The 19,793-nt window shown below is 53.3% G+C and overlaps 1 protein-coding gene across 1 annotated transcript; it reads right to left on the minus strand.

Moving 5' to 3' along the window:
• Positions 1 to 223: 223 nt before the first annotated feature.
• On the minus strand, positions 224 to 14,211 carry LOC113423542 (B-cell differentiation antigen CD72-like). Its single transcript, XM_087958790.1, has 9 exons — positions 14,139 to 14,211; positions 13,975 to 14,061; positions 13,575 to 13,691; positions 13,405 to 13,494; positions 12,885 to 13,199; positions 10,467 to 10,627; positions 7,087 to 7,181; positions 3,274 to 3,389; positions 224 to 365 (listed from the first exon to the last, which is right to left on the minus strand). The coding sequence occupies exons 1-9, from the start codon at positions 14,209 to 14,211 to the stop codon at positions 361 to 363; spliced, it is 1,059 nt and encodes a 352-aa protein (XP_087814916.1). The 3' UTR covers positions 224 to 360.
• Between the last annotated feature and the right edge of the window lie 5,582 nt (positions 14,212 to 19,793).

Here is a 19,793-nt window from a genome sequence, read left to right on the forward strand (position 1 = left end):
GACCCTACCTGGATCGCCGGCCCTTCTCTGCTGCCCCCTGAAAAGGGAAGGGGAGCGCCTGCTCCCCTCTCAGGCAAGGGCCAGGCCCACCGCTCTGGATCCTGCCAGGAGGGGATGTCCAGGCGGGGAGGGGCTCACCTGGCCAAGAGTGCCAATGCCTCCCTCCTGGGCTTCCCCCTGCGCCCCTCCTTCCGGGGAGTTGGGGGAGGGGCCTCATTTGGACGGGGGTCGCCTCTGCTTGACGTCCCGGTGCCGGAGCCACAGGATCGGGGGCCACAGGAGGCGCAGGAAGAGTCAGGGAGGCTGGGAGGCTGGCAGAGTGCCAAGAGCGAGGCAGCCGCAGGAGGGAAGAAGCCGACTTCACCCTGGAAGGAAGAGAGTCGTTGCTGTATAGACGATGATGGAGGCCTCGTAGAGTCCGTGGTTCACCCAGGCGGTTCAGCCTATTCGCTTTCCTTAAGCACAAAGTGGTCCACACTGGGAACACACACACACACACACACACACACCCCTGCAGAAGTTGTCCTCAACTTGCAGCCGTTCATTTAATGACCATTCCACCTTAAATGGGTGCTGAAAAAGGGGCTTACAAGCAGTCCTCGCACTTATGACTGTCACAAAATCCATGCCGTCTCATGACCAACATTCAGGCGCCTGGCAACCAACCCAGAGTCACAACAGTTGCAGCATCTCAGAGTCACATGATCCACACCTGTGACCTTACCAGCCTTACCAGCTGGCTTCCGACAAGAAGAGTCAATGGGGAAGCTGGATCCGCTAAAGCAGTGGTCCCCAACCTTTTTGTACCAGGGACCGGTTTCAAGCAGAAACATTTTTCAAGGACCGGGGGAGAGAGAGAATCGAGTTTGGTAGTTTGCTTGCAGACGTTTCATTACCTGACTAGGTAACATCTGATGTTGTTACCTAGTCGGGTAATAAAACGTCTGCCAGCAAACCACCAAGTTCAGGGAGCGCCTTGGTCCTGCCTCCTCAGCCCCATCCCTCAGGTGTCTCCCTCCCTCCCTCCCTCAGGTGTCTGCCTCGTTCCTCTCAGTCACTCTATCGCTCCTCCAGCAGCCCAGGAAGAAACTGCTTCAAAGAAGCCGGGGGTGGGGGTGGCTTTTCCTGTCGCCACAGCTTCCCGAAGCGCCCGTTTCACCCGCCCCGCCCGCCCGCGCCGCCGCGCGTTCAATCCACAGTGCTCCGTTCTACCTGCCTGCCTGCCTGCCTTCTTCGCGGAGCAGCTTCGGCTGATAAAAAGAGGCGAATAGTTATTATTCTCAGCCGAAGCTGCTCCCAAACAACCAGACAGGCAGGCAGGCAGAACGGAGCACTGTGGATTGAACTGCAGCGGGCGGGCGGGGGGTGAAACGGGGCGCTTCGGGGAAGCTGGCGACAGGAAAAGCCCCCCCGCTTCTTTGAAGCAGTTTCTTCCTGGGCTGGTGGAGGAGCGAGAAAGCGACTGAGAGAGCTGAGCCAGAGAGCAGGACAGGCTTCGGTTGCTTCCTCCCTCCCCTTCTTTCATTTGTGTCCTTGATCCCCGATCCCAGCAGCATTCACCGAAGGCGAAGAAAGCCGCCATTTTTAAAAAAATTTTTCTTTGCGGCCGGTAAAGAGTGCTCCACGGCCCGGTACCGGTCCGCGGCCCGGTGGTTGGGGACCCCTGCGCTAAAGGACCACAGCAAGAGCAGTCATAACATTGGGTGCTGCTTCTTCAAGAACTGTTTCACGTAGCCATGAAAGTCCCTGTCCATCTGTGGTCATAAGTCCAGGACTAGCTGCAAAGGGGGAGTTCCAAGGGTGGGATTCTACAGGTTCTCACCTATTCGCTAGAACCGGTTGTTAACATTCTAAGCAGTTAGGAGAACCCGTTGTTGGAAGAAATTACTGGCCTAATCCTGTAAGGAAGGCAGGAAGGAAACATTCTGGTGTTGCTTACAGAAACTGCCTCTACGTTAACCCTTTTTATATTCTTGGCAGGACTAGACTTCCTGTCTCAGGAACTTCCCTGGAGTTTTTTTTCCCCTCCTTTGCTGGTACTTTGCTTGTGTGGAGTGGACCATTCAAAGTTACAATGGCACTGAAAAAAGTGACTTATGACCATTTTTCACACTTACGACTGTTGCAGCATCCCCACAGTCACGAGAGGCCAGGCGAGGAAATGCGTGCCTCGATGTGAGGGATGTTGAGTTGGCCACACCCAGCCAATAACATGACCACCAAGCCACGCCCACCAACTAAGCCACGCCCACAGAACCGGTTGTTAAAAAAGTTGAATCCCACCCCTGGGGAGTTCCAAGCTAGGAGCTCTTGCGGGGGAGGGGACTGGAAACGGCACAATACTCTGGGAGGCGGGGCCCCGGGGGCAGCTCTGGACATTAGAGGGGGCAATGCAGCTGATGGGCAGGAAAGCCCAGGCGCTCCTTGGCTTGAGAAAGGCTGTTATGGGGGAGGGGGGCATAGCGTGGCAGAGCTGGGCAGATGGGCCTTTCCTCTCCCCCCAAGCCAGGATCAGGCCCAGCCGTGAAGCTGGCTGGAAGTTGGGCCGAGCAGGGAAGCCCTCCTTGCCAGACGGAACCCGGGCAATTCACGGCTCCCTGATGTGGCGATGATGGCTAGTATTTGTTTCTCCAGTCGGGGTGGCTGCCCACCTGCCAGGACGTGCCAGCCAGGGCCTCGGTCCTGCGCACAGCAGCCAAACACCCCAGGGACCAGCTGGATGGTGCCTGGCTCCCTCTTAGCACCCACAGAGGCCCTTTTAGCTGGCCGGGGGGAGAATCCAAGTGTGGGACAGGCCAGGCTGGGCTCATCAGGGCTCCGCTTCAGAGGCTCCACTTAAGAACAGGCTAAAAGGGGGAGTCAGCCTCCTTGTAGCCCAGAGCCCCCCCTAGTTCCACCCCCTCTAAAGACGCCGACTGGCTTTTTCAGATGTTGGGGGGGGCAGCCAATAGGGAGCTTGGCTGGGTTTCTCCAGCCTTCAAACCTGCCCTCCGATTGAGATCTAACTCTGTTCTCCATCAGCTGTCAGGAATTGGGCCTTGGGCGACTCTTTCTGGCCGCTGCCTGGCAGGGGAGTTCGGTCGGCTTCACCTCTGGCCAGGGGCCACGCCAGCTGAGGCCTCCCTCCCGTTTGGGAAGGGACCACCAGACTCACAGATGCCCCTCCCTGTGCAATTCCACACAGCCCCCTCGCCTCGCTCTGTTAAAGGGAGAGGAATTGGGGAATGGGGGGGGGGAGCCGACCCTCAAAAGCACCGGGGAGGGGGGGCTCACCTGTGCCTTTCATGGCCACGATCTCGCAGATAAACTCCTTCTTCTCGTAACAGGGACGCCAATTCAAAACGCCCTCATGCAGTTCCACGCAGCCTTCCTTATAATAATATGATCCTCTAGAGTTTGGACAAGGAAAGCAAGGAGAGAGGCTGCTCCAGACCTCTGCTCTCTGGCATGGGCAGAAGCCGCCCTTGCCCCCCCACGCAGTGCCCCCCACGCCAAGGACCTGCCTGGCCCAGGCTGCAGAAAGCCTCCAGGCACCGCTGGGAGGTGGGGGAGGCCAGCCAGGGGCCGGGGGCTGCTGTGCCTCCCCAAGGCAGGTCCCTTGTTAGCCAGGAGGTCCCACGGCCGGATGGCCTCCTGCCCCCAAACAAGGAGAGGCCTTAAGGAAGGATGCTGTGCCATAGTCTGCCAGGGGTGGGTGGGTGATTTCACGATGCCCTTTGGGGAAGAGGAAGGCTCCCCTTGTGGGGGGGAGGGTCATTGTCCACAGCCATCCCAAGAGTGGGCCTCGGAATCCGGATTCTTTTGGGGAAGCAAAATTTCAGAAATGGATTTGTAATTGTTTCCAGAATGATAGAAAATATGTTTTTTTTATACAAGGTGTGTGTGTGTGTGTGTGTGTGTGTGTGTGTTTGTATTAATTGTACAGATTGGACTTGGGAAGGGGGCAATTATGTTTTCATTCTGGCTCCTCCCAGAGATGGTACTCAGCCAATTCGGGTCAGTTCGGGCGTGCCAGTAGGGGAAATTTTGACTGGTTTGGAGAACCGGCAAATACCACCTCTGGCCGCCCCCCCCCCCCCCACCCTTTCCTGCTCTAAATTCCCTTGTCCTGTAGCCCAGCGGATTTGTGTGGCAAAGTGGATTGCTGCACCTCACCAGCGCTGGTACCGAGGGCGGCCTTTGAGTGCTGCGCTGCACGAAGCACCTTCTCATAGAAACAATCGCACCACCAGCCCGGGCTAAAACCTGCAACATCCCAAGAGGATAGTGGAGTAGCTGAGACCATTTACACAGTGAAACATTGCTTCACATGTGGTTCTACAGAGCACCTCCAGAGGCGCTGCCCCGAGAGGAGAAACCGAGGAGCAGCGAGACAAGGGCGTGGGGCTACTCAACCCATGAGGATGGTCCTTCCTCATCCTCATTTCCCCTGACAACAACATTGCCTGAAAACGCTTGGTTGTTGACAGTGGGGCGAGTCAGCATATTGCAAATGACCCACAAGCCTTTTTGGGGTTGAGGCCAGCTAAGCAAACATTTGTCAGTTTGGCTAATGGACAATGGTCTGCTGTTAAATGGGAAGCTAAAGCCAACGTACCTGAGGTCAGGGAAGCATTAGACAACGTATTGTACGTACCGGAATTAGACCATAAGCTATTAAGTATTTCAACTTTAGATAGACAGGGACATGAAATACTGTTTGCTGGAGGACAATACAGCATAAGGAAAGGTGGGAGAAATTTCAGAGGACTGCAGAAGATGCCAGAACTAGCTGAGGGACTTAAGATAAAGAAATGCCAGATGGACTTAAATGGGGTTGTTTGTAAAGAGTCGAAGTCCAGGGTGTACACCCTGTGAGTAAAAGAAGCTCAGGGCAAACAGAGTCTTGCAGTTAATACCTGCTGATTTGATTGGCCCCATGGCACCCTCTTTAGGAGGAGCCTGGTCATAATGGATGATTACACGAGAGGTGGGTCTTGCTACCTGCTAAAAAGCAAGACAGAGGTATTGCAACAGTTCAGGCAATGGGTAAGATTTGTAGAGTGTAGATATGGCTGTAAAGTATGTCAACTGCAAACAGACAGGGGACCAGAGTTCATGTCTGATAGGTTTCCAAAGATGGCTGAGCGGTTTAGGCATAAGGTATAGACGTACGAATCTGTACTCGCCAACAGAAAATGGAGTATCTGAAAGAAGGAATGGCATAATGCAAATCATGAAAGACTCACTGCTGGCAGATGCGGGAATGGGTGGAATGTACTGGGGTGAAGCCTTAAAAACAGCCAATTATTTAATGAACAGAATATGGAGCATTGCTATAAATGAAACTCCCTATTTCCTATTATACAGAAGAAAACCTTCATTGGGTCACCTAAGAACATTTGGCAGTCATGCCTGGGTGCATAGTCCCAAAGGCACCAGAAGAAAAGGACAGAAAAAGGCTAGGAAACTTGGGTTTGTTGGATATGAGCCTGGTTCCAAAGGTTCTAGATTCACAGATAGAACCAGAAAGGCGGTAATTTCACACGCTCCTAGTTTTGCGGAGCTAAATCATTGGAGTAGGGTGCATGCTAATTCTGAGGTGTTCGTGCCAGCGCATAGCACTGGTTCTCCAGAAGAAGCTATCCAGAAGCCCGATAAAGGGGGCAGCAGGGAAGCAGGTCAGGAGGAGCAGATACGGAAGAGAATAGACCTGAGGTAAAAGGAGAAGTCACAGAACCGCAGGGACAGATGATACCGAGGAGATCTGAAAGAAGCGATAAAGGCGTAACCCCCCGAATGGTTCTCAGCAAGCGGGGTTAGAGTATGTAGAGTTCAGTATAAACCCCACCATTACCAGGAGTAGAATAGGGCAAATGGGAGGAAGTCGATGAGTGTGCATCAGGATTTTACCCTCAGGAGATCACCAGAAGAGGAAAAGGTAGTGAGGTATAAATGGGTATATAAAAAGGAGGTGTTACACAACGATGAACTGCAGTATAAGGCACGGTCAGTTGCGCAAGGATTTACGCAAAGGAAAAATGTTCATTATGACAAAGTGTTTGCACCAACAGTAAGAAGTCAGACCATAAGGTTAGCATGGCTTTAACAGCTGCATGCAGGTATACCATCTATCACTTCGATATTTCTACTGCATATTTAAATGCAGAATTAGAAGAAGAAATATACATGGCTCAAGCTCCAGGTTATGAAACAGAGAACCCTGGATATATATTATTAAATAAAGCCATATATGGATTGAAACAGTCAGCAAGAAACTGGAATCAGTGCTTGGATGCCGTTCTCAGAAAGTTGTTTTAGGGACAGCAATGTTTATACACAGGACAGTGTGATGGGGCAGAGTGTTTGCTGTTAGCTTATGTGGATGGTATAAGTTTTATTGATAAACATCACTCAACAAAATGATTTTTCCCCTGTCATTATTGGTAACCATGAATATAACTAATATAACTAAACTTAAGAGTATAAATGTGTGTGTGCTGTAAAGGATACCGATAAGATTGCAGCAATGTTCCACTGAACATAATATAGTTAAGGAAGCCTTTAAATGCAGACAAGCATCAAGAGTAAGTCAAAGCATTTGGATTGACAATTGTTCAGCTTGAAATGGGAGGAGTGTCAGCCAGGTAGGGATTTAAGAGATGACCAGCTGCTGCAATAATGGGAATGAGTCAGCAAGGTTTTTGGCTGTTATCCCTTTAAGAACCTGTATAATAAGTACAGGCCCTGTTAGGGCATCTCTCTCTCTCTCCTTCCCTGCAGTGATTGCTGCTTGTTTGACCTCTGCGTATAGTACGTGTATATATAGTATATGTTCTTATTGCTCCTGGGTTGTCTCACGTAGTAAAGCTGAGCGCACTCTGACATCCTTAGCCAAAGCACAGAGCAAGAGGAGCAAGTGGGTCAAGCCAAAGCCTCTCACTGACCCTAAGGGGGATGGATGGGCAACGGGGCAACCTGGAATGGCAGCCACCCCAGGGGGGGGTTACGTCTCAGAACCGGTGGAAAACTGGAGTGGTGGGAATAGGCGGCTTGGTCCCGCCACAGATCCTCCCAGGGGCTCTTTCGGAGGCCACGACTCACCGCACCGAAGTCCCAAAGCCAGGGCTGCGATCAACCCATAAGAAGCTGCTCCTTGATTTTTTTAGGCCAATCCAGTAATGATTTGAATGCTCAGGGCTCTAAAACAAAACCAAAAGAAGAGACGGAGTGAAGAGAAACCAAAGCGACCAGTCAACCTGCCTATGCCGTGTTTCTTTCAGGGGGAGGAGAGAAACCCCCCTCCAGGGGGAGCCTTTGCAGCCTTGCGGGAGCCTCGGGGCACTGACCGGGTGGCCCCTCTGGGCTGAGTTTCTGGGACCCCGACCCAGGACTTTGACCGGAAGGGTTGGAAACAGACGGGGAGGGGGGGGGTTTCTTTGTGGGGCTGAGGATGCCAAGCAGGACCCCCTGGAGAGGGGCTGAGAGAAGCCATGACAAAAAGACTCATTAAATCAACAACGGCTTCCTACCAGATGATAGTTGGTCTAAATGCCCCCTTCATGACACTGTTAATAATGGAAACCAGTAAGCAGGATTCTCATGCCCAGCAGTCACATCCCCGCTGTGGGGAGAGCACAGGGCCAAGAGGCTCCCGGGGGGAGAGGGAGCCGGGGGAAATGGAGGGGCGGGGGAACGAGAGAGGGGGGCTCTTTTCCAAGCTGGCTGGAGACTCACAGCTGAAAGAGACCGGAGCGGATCCACCTATCCTTCTGGTTGTGCGAAGGCCGCTCAGCACTACGGTTGCTCTGGAATGCAGCCATGCGGGCAATGCGGGGCAGGCACCAGACGGGCTCCCTGGGGAAGGGCCTCTCTTCCAGGACCTCTGCCAGGCAGGGAGGCTGGGCCGAGAGGAGCCCCTGAGGTCCCTTCGGTTAGGCAGTGCCGTCTCTTGGGGCTGTGGGGGTTGCCTCATCTGTCGCCCTGCCTCCCCTCTGGAGCACTACACACACACACACACACACACACACACACACACACACCGTGAGATCTGTATGACCCCCATCCCGATGACACTCTAGAGCCGGGGTGGGTTTTATTGCAATTCAGAGTCTGTATTGTAAATGCTTATGAGCCGTCTCTTCTTTAATTGCTCCTACGTGGCCCAAAGTCACCTGGAACGGGGCAATCTCTAACTGTATCAAACCAATATTTGTGTGACAGACCACAACAGGTCGTCATACATAAAGCCAGAGAAGGCCAACCTATGCGAGTCAGCACTGATTGCGTGGCATATTATAAACCTTATTAAATCTATCGCCTATCTCTCTATTGTCAAGACTGACTCGCCCTTCCAACTACATTCTGCCTCGCTTGCAGCTTGGCAATAAAGGCGGGGGATGGAACGCACGGGTGAAGGGGGGGAGGGGTTCCGTGAGACCTTGCTCCCACCTCAAGGACCCCAGGGCAGAGGTCCCTGCAAGGCTGGCTGGTCCCCATAACAAAAGGAACAGAAGGGACTGGTGGTCGTAATGGGCTGTGGGTGGCCTGTGGGGAAAGGCAGAATGAACTGGGCTTGTTTCTCTGCGGGAATCCCAGAACTGGTTTCACTTCTTCTGGGCCAATGTGGAGATTCTTTTTCTGGATTCGCCAACTGGACAGTTGACATTGAACCAGCCCTCCATGTAGCCACCTACCTGGACCCCACCAGGAGGTGGGTAGTTTTGAGAGGTTGGCAACTGACAAAGGAGCAGGAGGGGAGGGCGAAGTCAGGGGAAGCCACCTCTCCAGAGACCCTGTCCAAGCCGAAGCTGGGATGCAAGCGGCCAGCACACACACACACACCCCGAACAGAGGGCTGAGAACCTGGAGCAACAGCCTGCACTCAAAGGGGGAAAGAGAGAGACGGAAGGACCCTACTTGGGCCCCAAGGGCCTGTGGGCGAGCCAGGTGGGGAAGGTGGCAGAAGCAGAGGATCAGCTGGTCTCCCCTGGAGTCGTGGTAAATTGGGGGAGCCAGGGGAAGGCTAGATGAGCGGCCGAGTGGCATGACTCAGCTGAGTGGACGTTCCCAGCTGCAGCTCGCAGACTGTCGATGGAGCAGCTGAGGGAGAGGTTTGGCAGGCTGGAGGTCTGGGGAGCCACCCCCACCCCAAGGCCAGTGGTCATGGGTGTCGAGGTGGGCACCAAAAAACCTCTGCCTACCCCATCTCCTCTCCTCCTGCGGCCGATGGTGCCAACCCCACCGAGAGACAGTGGATCCCGTGTAAGCACCCCTGGCTGCAGTGGGGCTGCCCCCTGGATGCGGCCTAGTGTGAAAGGACTGACCGCCACCTCCCCCAGCAGTCTGGTTCAATGGGCGACCCGACACCGTGGCTTACTCCCTGACCCGGGTCTGGAACTACTGGAGCGCCATGGAGGGATGCACCCAGATGAGTGCCCAGGTCAGTGCCGTTACACCCAACCTGGAGGGGGACACAGCGGGATAGCTGGGGTCCCTCCAGGACGAGGGGGCTCTGGAGCTGCAAGGCCTGCATGCTTTCGTGCCGGCATTGTGAGACAGATTCAAAAACCCCACAGCAGCCTGGCATGCAGAAACCGGTATCCACTCCCTAAGGCTGGGCCAGAGGCAGAGCACAGCCAAGGTTTTGGCGGCTCAGCTGAGAGATTGGGCCAAGCATGGGCTGGTCTACCAGTCCCAGGACAGAGGGACGGAACCAAGAGTTCTCTCCAACTGGCTGCCTCGGGGGCTGCCTTGTGACCTTCGGGGGGGATACCAGTTAGCCACACAATGGCACAACAAACCTCACGGCTGTGCATGATGAGCCTTGTGGCGTCCTGCTGCTAACGGCTGCACCAGCGCGACAAACCTCGCAAAGACCCATTTCTGGCAGAGTTTGGGGAGAGAAAGAAGCCAGGCTCTGCTGCACCTTCTTTCCTTGCTCCCCTCCCCACCGCCCCCTAGCTGGATTTTTATGCCTGTGCCTCACCCCACCTCGCACAATCAAGTGGTCGGTGGGGCTTAATTGGGGCTTACTTTCAGGGTGGGGCTTATATTGGGCCCGGGCATGAAAATCAAGTTAGGGCTTGTTTTTGAGGTAGGTCGTATTTTGGGGAAAACATGGTATCTATCTATCTATCTAATGAATCTATCTCAGGTATCGTCTGTCTGTCTGTCTGCCATGTCAGAAATGGTGTAGGGTCTTCTACTTGGGTGGGGGGTTGGACTAGATGATCTACAAAGCCCCTTTGTTATTCTGTATCCTATCTATCTATCTATCATCTCATCAATCTCATCTATCAATCTAATTATATGAGGTGCAATGACAATAAAACAAACAAACTATCTAACCAATCTATCTATCTCATCTACTATCTTTATCTTCTATGTATTGAAGGAAGGGGGGTCCGGGTGTGCGGTTTGGTGAAACCCCCTGATCTCCCCTCTGGTTTGGACCGCTGGCTGCCCAGGGAGCCTTTGGTACTCACCGCAGAGGGCCAGACCTCGTGAGCATCCCAGGGTTTCTTCAGGATAAGCAGCTGAGAGGAAGCATCTTTGCAGTCCCATTGGCTCTCATCCCAAGACTGTGGTGTATGATCAATCCGCAGACACTTCCACCTAAAGAGCCTCCATCCCGGGGGGCAGCAGCCTGGAAAAGAGGCCGGAGGCCAGAGGAACGTCGCTCTGGTCTAGTGCAGAGGCCTTTGCTCCTGGCTGGACCAACCCAGAAGCGGCTCCCCCAGCCATCACAGCCGGAGGTCTCTGGCCTTCCATGGAGACCCTGCTCTTCCTTCCTGCACCCCACCTTCTGGGGAGGGCTTCCCTGGAAGGGGATTCTTGGCCTCCAGCATTGGGCCAGGTACAGAAATGAGCCCATAGCTCCTGAGATGTTGCTTTGCAGCAGCTTTCAGGGGACGCTGCCCACCCTGCTGCCCTGCCAGAGGTGGTGGAGAAGCACAGCAGCTGCCGTTCCTGGAGACGGGACTTCAGGTCTTGGACTGTTTTCAGAAGGGACCCATTTTCTCTGTCCCTGGCTCATCCTCCTCCTCTCCTCCCACCCTGGGGGAACATCTCTGTGGCCCCCCCCCGGTCCTTGTGGGCGGAGCCCCAGCCATGGGTGCCCATCCCCCTGCTTGGTGAGGACCCCTGCATGGCCACAGAGGCGCCTCTCCAGCGGCTCCCCTTGGCCCACCAGCCAGGAGCCCCTTCTCCTTCCCAGGGAAAGGATGGTGCCAGGGTGGGCAAACCGCTTGCCATCTTTTGAGAGGGCATCATTCCTCCCTTCCCTGCAAGGCTGGGGGGGCTCCTTGGGGGTGACCACAGAGTCGTCTTGCAACCCAAAGGCCGCTTGGAAGCCGGCTGACCAGTGGACAGAATGCCTGGTTCCTCACAGGCTTCCCTGCCTCCCTCAGACCCCCCCCCATAGCCCCCTACAAGGAGGGTGCACAGCGGAGGAAGGCTGGCCAGACAAGAGGAGGCAAGGAGGGACAAAGAGAGGCGGAGATTCCTGCAGAGAGCAGGGAGGAGCCTGGCCGCTTTGGTGGGCGCTGGGTCCCCTGCAGCAGAGGGTCAGCCATCGTCCAGGCTGGCTTTGAGAGGGGATGCGGAGGGCTCTGCAAACGGAAGCCGTAAAGGTAAGAAGAGCCCTTAGACCTCACGGGGCTTCTACACCCCTCTCTAAGCGGTTGGCAGCCTGTTGCCCCCAACCATCTGGCTCCTCACTTTACCCACCTCAGAAGGACGGAAGGCTGAGTCAACCTGGAGCCCCGACAGGATCGAACTGCAGGCTGTGGGCATTGCCTGCAATGCTGCACTCTGTGCCACCAGGGCTCTCAAGGTGCCTCACCAGCCCCAGAGTTAAGACCAACACCTCAAACTACCCGAAGAGGCCGATTCCCACAAGCTGCGACCAGCTGCAAGTAAAGAACTGCGTCAGGGGCCCCCTTTTCTGCCCCAACCTCAACCACAAGACGGCTGGAGCAAGTCGGGTAGCGGGTAGCAGCCAAGGGGGATCCCGGCTTGGGCTTCCCAAGGTTGGCCATTCTCCGTCCCTCCCCAGGGAAAGAGGCTCCACCAGCAGCCTCCTGTCTTCACCCAGTCCCTCTTTAGCCTGGCACAGAGCGGAGCCCCAGCCGGCAGGCTCAACGGGAGGTTCGGGGAGGGGGCTCAGCCTGGCCTGTAGGTCTCGCTCCCAGGAAAAGAGGCCACCCAAGACTGGACTGTTATGGAGACCAGAAAGGGCGAAGGGCTGGAGGTCGTGCGAGAGGAGAGCCTGAGGATGCCTGAATGGCCGCGGGACACCAGGCAGAGGGAGAGCTGAACTCGGGACAGGGAGGCATTTCCTGACTGTGAGAGCTCTGCGCAGGTGGGGTTGGGGGCTCCATCACGGGGGAGGGGTGTCTTTGCAGACATACTGAGCAGCTGTTTCTCAGGAAGGATCTCTGCTTTGGCCAACACATTGGACTGGAACAAGCTCCTTCCAATGTTGGCAGGCAAGAAAGACATAAAAGCAGTCACATAATACTGTACATCTAAATAGGAGACTCTTCAAAGAAAAACCTCAGAGAGAGAGAGAGAGAGAGAGAGAGAGAGAGAGAGCATGTGCAGCCTCACCCACTTGGCAGCACTGCTGCCCCCACCAAAGCACTTCCTTCCCCCTGTGAAATATTTGCCTACCCCCTTGCGCAGAGGTCTCACCACTTCTCCCGCCCCCCCCAGACGGTCTGGGTTTTCCCCCCGATGGGCTGCAGGAGAGCCCAGCTGTGGCTGGCAGGGGGAGGCCTCTCTCGGTGGCCTTCCTCTCCTTTCCTTCTCACATGAAAACCTGAAGCAGCCAGAAAAGAGCCGCAGAGACCCTTCCCCCTTGCCCCCACAGGGTCCCAAGAGGAGCTGGACCAGGAACGCACCAATTTGCTGGCAGGAGGAGGCCTGGCTGAGGTTGGCCATCAGGCTCGCCCGCTCCCTCCGCAGGAGAGCCAGGCTGTGGTTGGCTTGGCCCACCAGGAGCTCCTGGTGCTGCAGCTGCTGCTGGGTCCGGTTCCCGGCTGCCCGGCTCTGCCAAAGGGCCACCATGGTGGAGTTGAGCTCCTCCTTGGTGGAGTGGAGCTCCTGCTTGGCCAGGCCCAGCAGGTGCCGGCTCTCCTCCAGGCCGGCTTGCAGGGCGTGGTGCTCAGCCGCGTGGTCTTGGGACGCCTGCTGGAGCTGCTGGGAGGCCTGGGTGTCTGGAGAGAGGGGGCAGTTGAGGAACCAGAGCGTGGGGGGCGGAGGGAGGGAGGGGACCGATCCCGGGGCAGGTGGGGAGCCTGCTCTGAGCTCAGGAGATGCCAGTGCAAAGTTCAGGGGAAAGAAATCTGTGCCATCCTCAGCTGGCACCGCACATTTCCCCAAGGAAGCTGCCAGGGGAGGGTCAAGGCCTCCAGGACTCACATCGCACCCCGAGGCTGATGGTGACGGAGAGAAGAAAGAGGCCGATGCCCAGCACTCCCAAGGCGGCCCACCTGGTCCGGGGACTCCACCCTGGAGAGAAACACGCCGCTCAGGACACCCTGAGAAAGGATGGGGGGATGCCCCCTTTCATGCCCCCCTTTCATGCCCACCTGCACTGCCCTGGTGCCCCGAGACCAGGGCGCTCCGTCTCCTGGCAGCAGGCTCGATCCCCTGGGCCCCTGCAGGCCCCTCCGCCCTCAGGGGGGCCTCCCGAGGAAGACCCTGGCCTGTGGGGAAGAGCAGGGGGTCCTTGGAGGGAGCCGGGCTGGGGGGGGGTGAAAGGGGCAAACAGCAGGGAGGGAACTGGGGTGTCTGGGCTCTTCGGCCTCCTTTGGAGCCCCCCAGGTTAGAGACTGGGCACCAGGGAAGCCCCCGGGTGAAGGAGGGCCTGTGTGGACGGAGGCACCCCTTGCTCTGCCTGGTTCTCCTGGGGAGGGACAGGAAATGGGGCCGAGCACCGAGCAGAGCCCCAGGGCCCAGGGGACCAAACACTGAGGGACTGGCACTCACCTTCGGCCCCCGGGCCACTTCTGCGGGGCTCCTCCTGCGTCCCAGGCCCCTGGAGGTTCTCATAGGTGAGCTCCCCCTCCTCCGGCTCTGGAAGACAAGCAGGGGTCAGGGGGGGAGGAGGCAGGGGGGGCAGCCCTGGGAGGGCCGGCCTGGCTGCCTCCTACCTTCCCCATGGCCTTTCTCCAGAGCTTTTCTTCCTGCAAACCGCAGGTCAGCGTAGGTCACTCTCTCAAACATCGGTGGTCACGCTGCTGTGTGTGTGTGTGCGCGCGCGCGCGTGTGTGTGCATGTGTGTGTCTGTGTGTGTGTGTGTGGAGTGGCAGAGAGAAAGGAACTGCAGCTGAGTGGCTGAGGGCCGGTCAGGAGGGGGGCATGGAAAGCAGAAGTTGAGGGTTGTGGGGGGAGCCAACCCATCATGGGACTTCCCAAAGGGAAACAGAGAAGGGCCCAGGCCGCCGCTGCTGCTGCTGGCGCCCAGGCATCCTAAGTGTGAAGCACACCTTGGGGGGAAGAAAGTGTTATGCGGATGCTCTGGGGTTCACTTCTGGGCATTCACTTGCACACTCGCACACTCACAGCCAGACTAAGATGACTTGGAAGTGCACAGGGAGGCACCAGCCATTCTTTAGAATACACAGAGATCAAGTCAATTTAAAAAAACAGCAAACCCCCCTCTCTTTCTCTCTCTCTCTCTCTCTCTCTCTCTCTCTCTCACACACACACACACACACACACACTTACCCTAATCCTTCTAAACTAGGCTGGCAAGCACTAGGCAGATGCAGAGAAGCTGTCAAGTCTGGATCCAAAGATGACTGAAGAGTGGGGAGGGGATGCAGGTCCCCTCTGATCCCCCCAAATGCTGGTTTTCTTCATTGACAAGTTGGTTGACAAGTCCTGCAGCTTTTGAGGGGATTTGGGGCTTCATGTGCTCAAGCCCAACTTCTTCTGTCGGCTTCAGGGGACGTCATTTCCCCCCCCCCCCTGGTTTTCTTAAGGACTCGGTTGTGGTTTTTGCTGCCCACACCCTGGCAACGGGCAGGGTCTGAGTTCAGAGCCCTGGGCCTCTCATGGTAAATGAATAAACACACGGACACAATGTTTACTCGGGATGAAAAGGCCCTGAACAAAAGGCAGGTACCTCCTTTTATTAGGTTGCTTGCAAGCGTCATAGCAGGAACAGGGAATTTTTCCTTATAAGGTAAACTACATAATTATGCTAATACAAAACTATACCATTGCTGGGGTCTTATCACCTCTGCTCTTAGCCCTGCCCAGTTACTTTCTTCTCCCACATAACTTTCGTTTCTCCTTCTCCCATAACTTTCGTTTCTCCAGCCAGCGCCCCTCCCAGCCAGCATTCCACAAGGTTGACCACTGCAACTTTTAGCATCCATTTATTGTAACAGTTGTATATTGCAACATCTCCTCTGTTTTTATTTTATTTGGAAGGTGATATATTAACACTGTCCTAATGATGATTCTTGCTTACCTCCTCCTCCTCCGAGTCTGAGGCTTGCAAGTGCATTAGGATGCATGTTTTGTCCTTACCAGCACTTTTGATGATTTCATCTTCGTCTGAATCCGAGGAGAATGTTAACAGAGCTCGTTTTTCTTGTGTATGGGATATGAGAGTATTTACCTGTTTCTGAGTCCGTGACAGGTTGGAATCCAACTGGCTTAATCTGCGTTTTAAGAAGGCCAAAACTTTGCCCAGAACACAAGGGCCAATGGTACAGAGCACAAGTAGGAGAATAAGAGGACCAGCAATGGCAGATACTAAGGTGGTTAACCATGGGGAGAAGTTGAACAGACCCTGATACCATGTTTGTTGAGCCTCTCGTTCTCTTTGCCTTTCTTTTAGTCTCTTATCTAACTCTTTCATAGAATCTAAAACCACTCCTGAACTATCTGCATAAAAACAACATTCTTCTTTCAGTGCTGCACATAACCCACCCTGCTTGAGGAACAACAAATCTAAACCTCTTCTATTCTGTAAGACAACTTCAGATAAGGAGGTGAGGGAGTTCTGCAAAGCAACTATAGATTGTTCAATGCGGCGTAAGTCTGCATCTATGGTGGCGCTTAAGTGGCGAAAATGCTGATCAGAGGTAACAAGGCCAGCTATACCTGTGGCCGCCCCAGAAGCCCAACCCCAGCAGAACAGCTAGTGTCAAAGCAGTTACTACTTCTCTTTTTGCCCTAAGGTTATATTGTCTAGGTTCTAGTAAAGAAACAAAATTTTCTGAGTCATATACATTCATTTTTGGAATCAATTGTACTTGAATACAAAAGGAATTCTGCTTGATTAAAGTATCCCCGCTGGCACAGGCTGTCAGTCCCGTGGAACATGCCCACATTGAAGCATCTCCAGGAATGAAGTATTGACCCTGGAGGCGTTTGTTTATATTGCCTCCTGTGGTGGTAAATACCTGGGTCCAAGCCCTATTTTAAGGTTGAGTCGGTGAGCAGGTATGTACATATCACATGAGTACTTTCCCGTGGTGACATTTAAACAAAATTGCGAGTAATTCTTAGGTATGTGGCCCAAACAGCAGCCTTGGCCTATTATAGAAGTGATAGTGATGGTGGTACTATTGTGCCATCTGCATTGAGAGTCCGAGGTGTCATTTCTTATGGCCTGTGAGGATCCTACTGCTTCATAGAATGGTGGAGTGGGAGACAAACATAACCAACAATGCTTAGATAAGAAAGTGTTGGAAGCATTCAGGACACTGTAAGAAGATTGAAGAAGTGGCAGCAAGGGATTAACTGTTGTTGACAAAGGTTGTAGAAAGGAAGATTTAATTTCCTTGGCACTTGGTCCCACAGGGCCAGAGGAGGGTATGTGTACTTGTCGTTGTATGTAAAAATGTTGCCAGAATCATACCCCGCGGTGTCATACTCTCTTCCTCCCCACCTTACTCAGTGTCCCATAATGTAGATGCTTTCCCTTTTGCAGTGAATCTCACAGTGACCATGTTGCAACGGGCACCTGGTGGTCCCCCTTCCCCAGCGCAAGGCATTTGCTTCCTTGAACGAGAAAGGGTGATTAAATCATTTTTGTAGGGAGGGCTCCACCAGATGTGACCAGTGGACACACAGCTCCAGGATTTGCAAAAGTAGTCCGATAGGCCACCACAAGTGTGTTGATGATTTGGAGAAGTGTCGTGACCTGGGCAGACATAAAGGCGGAATTTTTCACTACTTCTGGGCTTGTTGGAGTCCCCTGTCCTTTTTTTGCATATGCTGTTCTGCCCAGGATCATTTCAGCAAAGTCAAATTGTAAGTGTGGGAATCAAGTGTCAATTTGGGCATAGTAGTGTGTTGAATTCAATACCTGTCCATATGCGTCCTTGATGACCCATGTGATGTTGTATGGCCTATGGGCGTTAAAGCTGGTGGATGTTCCATCAGTCCAGCGGCGAACAGCCAAGCAGGAAGAAGAAGAGTGCTGTCATCTTTTCCGGATGATGGCTCCGCTGGTTGTGGACGGTGATATGGGCGGACACACCTTGCAGGAACCCGGGAGAGTTCTGTCAGGAAGTTGGACTGCTGCGTAGCCTCGACCCCAGGTGAAGAGACCAGCAGGGCCCTTCCAAGGGTCTGGCAGTTGGTAGTAGTATACCTGTGGTTTGGGAGAATCAGGGGAAGGGGGGAGGAAAAATGTCGCTCCGCTGCCGTCATAGCAGGGGTGCTGGAGAGATTGAGGAAGTTGAGAGTATAAAGACAGAGATTAAAAGTGTCTTGCATCGCCGGGAGGCTAAGGGTTCTTTTCCCTTTGATCAAATGTCGTTCTAACGCTGTTTTTAGCGTTAAGTTGCCCTCTCTATCAGGGCTTGTCTTTGACTATTAGCTGTGCTAGTGTATGCAGGGTCATTATCTGTTTTTATTTCATTTGGGCGTCCCAACGATGCAAAGGTACGAATGTAATGATTGATGACATGTTTGGAGGCTTCTCCTTTGCGGGGTTGCCATTATGAACCCTGAATAGGTGTCAATAGACACGTGAAGGTATTTCAAGGGGCAAAAGGTGAGAATTGAGTGACATCCATTTGCCATGTCTCACAAGCCTCTACGCCCCTGGGATTAGTCCCTTGAGGAAGGGCTTTTGCTTGCAAACTGCAAGTGGGGCATTGTTGTATAATTGCAGTTGCTTCTTCCAAAGAAATACCAAATTGTTTAACCAGAGCCTTTTTGTTTTGATGAAAATAACTATGACTTTCCCCTGCTGTTAGAGGGGAAGGTTGAGGCATCTTAATACTGATGGAAAGTACTTTACAAGCAGTATCAGCTACCTGGTTCCCTTCTGAAAGGAAACCTGGGAGTTGTTGATGACTACGTGTGGGCTACAAATAGAGGATGGGTCCTAGATTGAATGAGCATTTGCAGCCGAAGCAACAGTGTCATTAATGATGGTTGTATAGAAGGAGACAGATATGCCTCAAAAATGTGCAAGACCAATTGGGAGACATATAGACTATCCGTTATGATGTTAATTGGTTGCTCAGGAAATGTCTCCAAGGCTAAGTTAAAAGCAGCTAATTCAGCTTGCTGTGCCGATGATTGGGGCTTTGTCAGTTGCTTGTGCCAGTTAGCTTGATCATACCAGACACAAGCACCATGAGTTTTAGAGCCATCAGTAAAAACTGTGATGGCTTGAATTAGTGGAAAAGTAACTACTGGAGAGGAAAAGGTAATAGGTACCGTTTTAATTAGCTGTAGACGGGGTCAGAAGGGAGATGGCAAGAGATGGGACCAATCCAATTCTCCAGAGCATCCTGCAATACATCTGACGTCTGAAAAAGGGGGGTCCCATTGAGAGAGTTTGAAAGGAATGTGTATAGCTTGAAGATCATGACCGAGCAAAGCCTTGGCTCGGGACGTCCCTTGATACAAAGCAGAGCGAGCTGAAGTGAACCATAGTGGGTTGAGAAGGTAAAGACAGAGAGTTTTACTCAGAAAAGCGATGGGCTGGTATGGCCCCTCCCTTCTCTAGTATTTTGGTGAAATCAATCTATGTTCTCTGGAAAGGCCAGCCCACTAGGGGTCGCCCTCCCATTTCTTTTTCCTTGCTGCTTTCTTAGAGTTTACTTTTCAAACATCCAAAATTCCCCTCATTGCATTCACAGACACACACATCCTTCTCAATTTGCACACACATATTTCCTCTTCCAACTCATCTTTCTCTTTTTCCTCAGATTTCCAATCCTATTCTCTTCTATTTCTAGCAAGGGAATTGATGCCATTACCAGCTCTATTTCCCTGTAGCTTCAGTCCAGATTGTCACATCAATCCATTCAGCTAACTCCAGAGGCCTCTTCAAAGCCTCTTCCTTCCTCCAAACAACACATCCACAAACCATCTCTCTCTCCTTCCTTCTTCCATTTCCTTCCTCCAAACAACACATCCACAAACCATCTCTCTACTTCCTTCTTCCACCTTTATCATCAAATCTACATGCAACAAACAATCTTAGCTTCTCACTCCTGTCTTCTCAAGTACACCAGAAATTGTGGAAAAGCAGAACAATAGGGTAGCAAGACATTATTTACATAGTGTTAACACATGGTAGAGTTTTAGCAAAGATTCCATTAATCAATAATGAGTTTTGTGTTAAGTTGAGACATAAGATCACAGCCCCACAGGTTAGTATGTAATGGAAGAACCAAGGGTTGGAGGTAGGCAGTCCCCGAACGGCTGGGGCAGTTTCCAGAGGCCAATCGTCCGGCCACTCAGCCGTTCGGAGGACACCTACGTCAGAGACCGAAAAGACTTTGTTACAGATTGTGAATTGTAACAGAGATGTTAGGAGCATA

The sequence above is a fragment of the Notechis scutatus genome, chromosome 2, assembly GCF_049901735.1.
Source record: "Notechis scutatus isolate UNSWTSFEM ecotype Mainland chromosome 2, rNotScu1.2, whole genome shotgun sequence".
Classification (NCBI taxonomy): Eukaryota; Metazoa; Chordata; class Lepidosauria; order Squamata; family Elapidae; genus Notechis; species Notechis scutatus.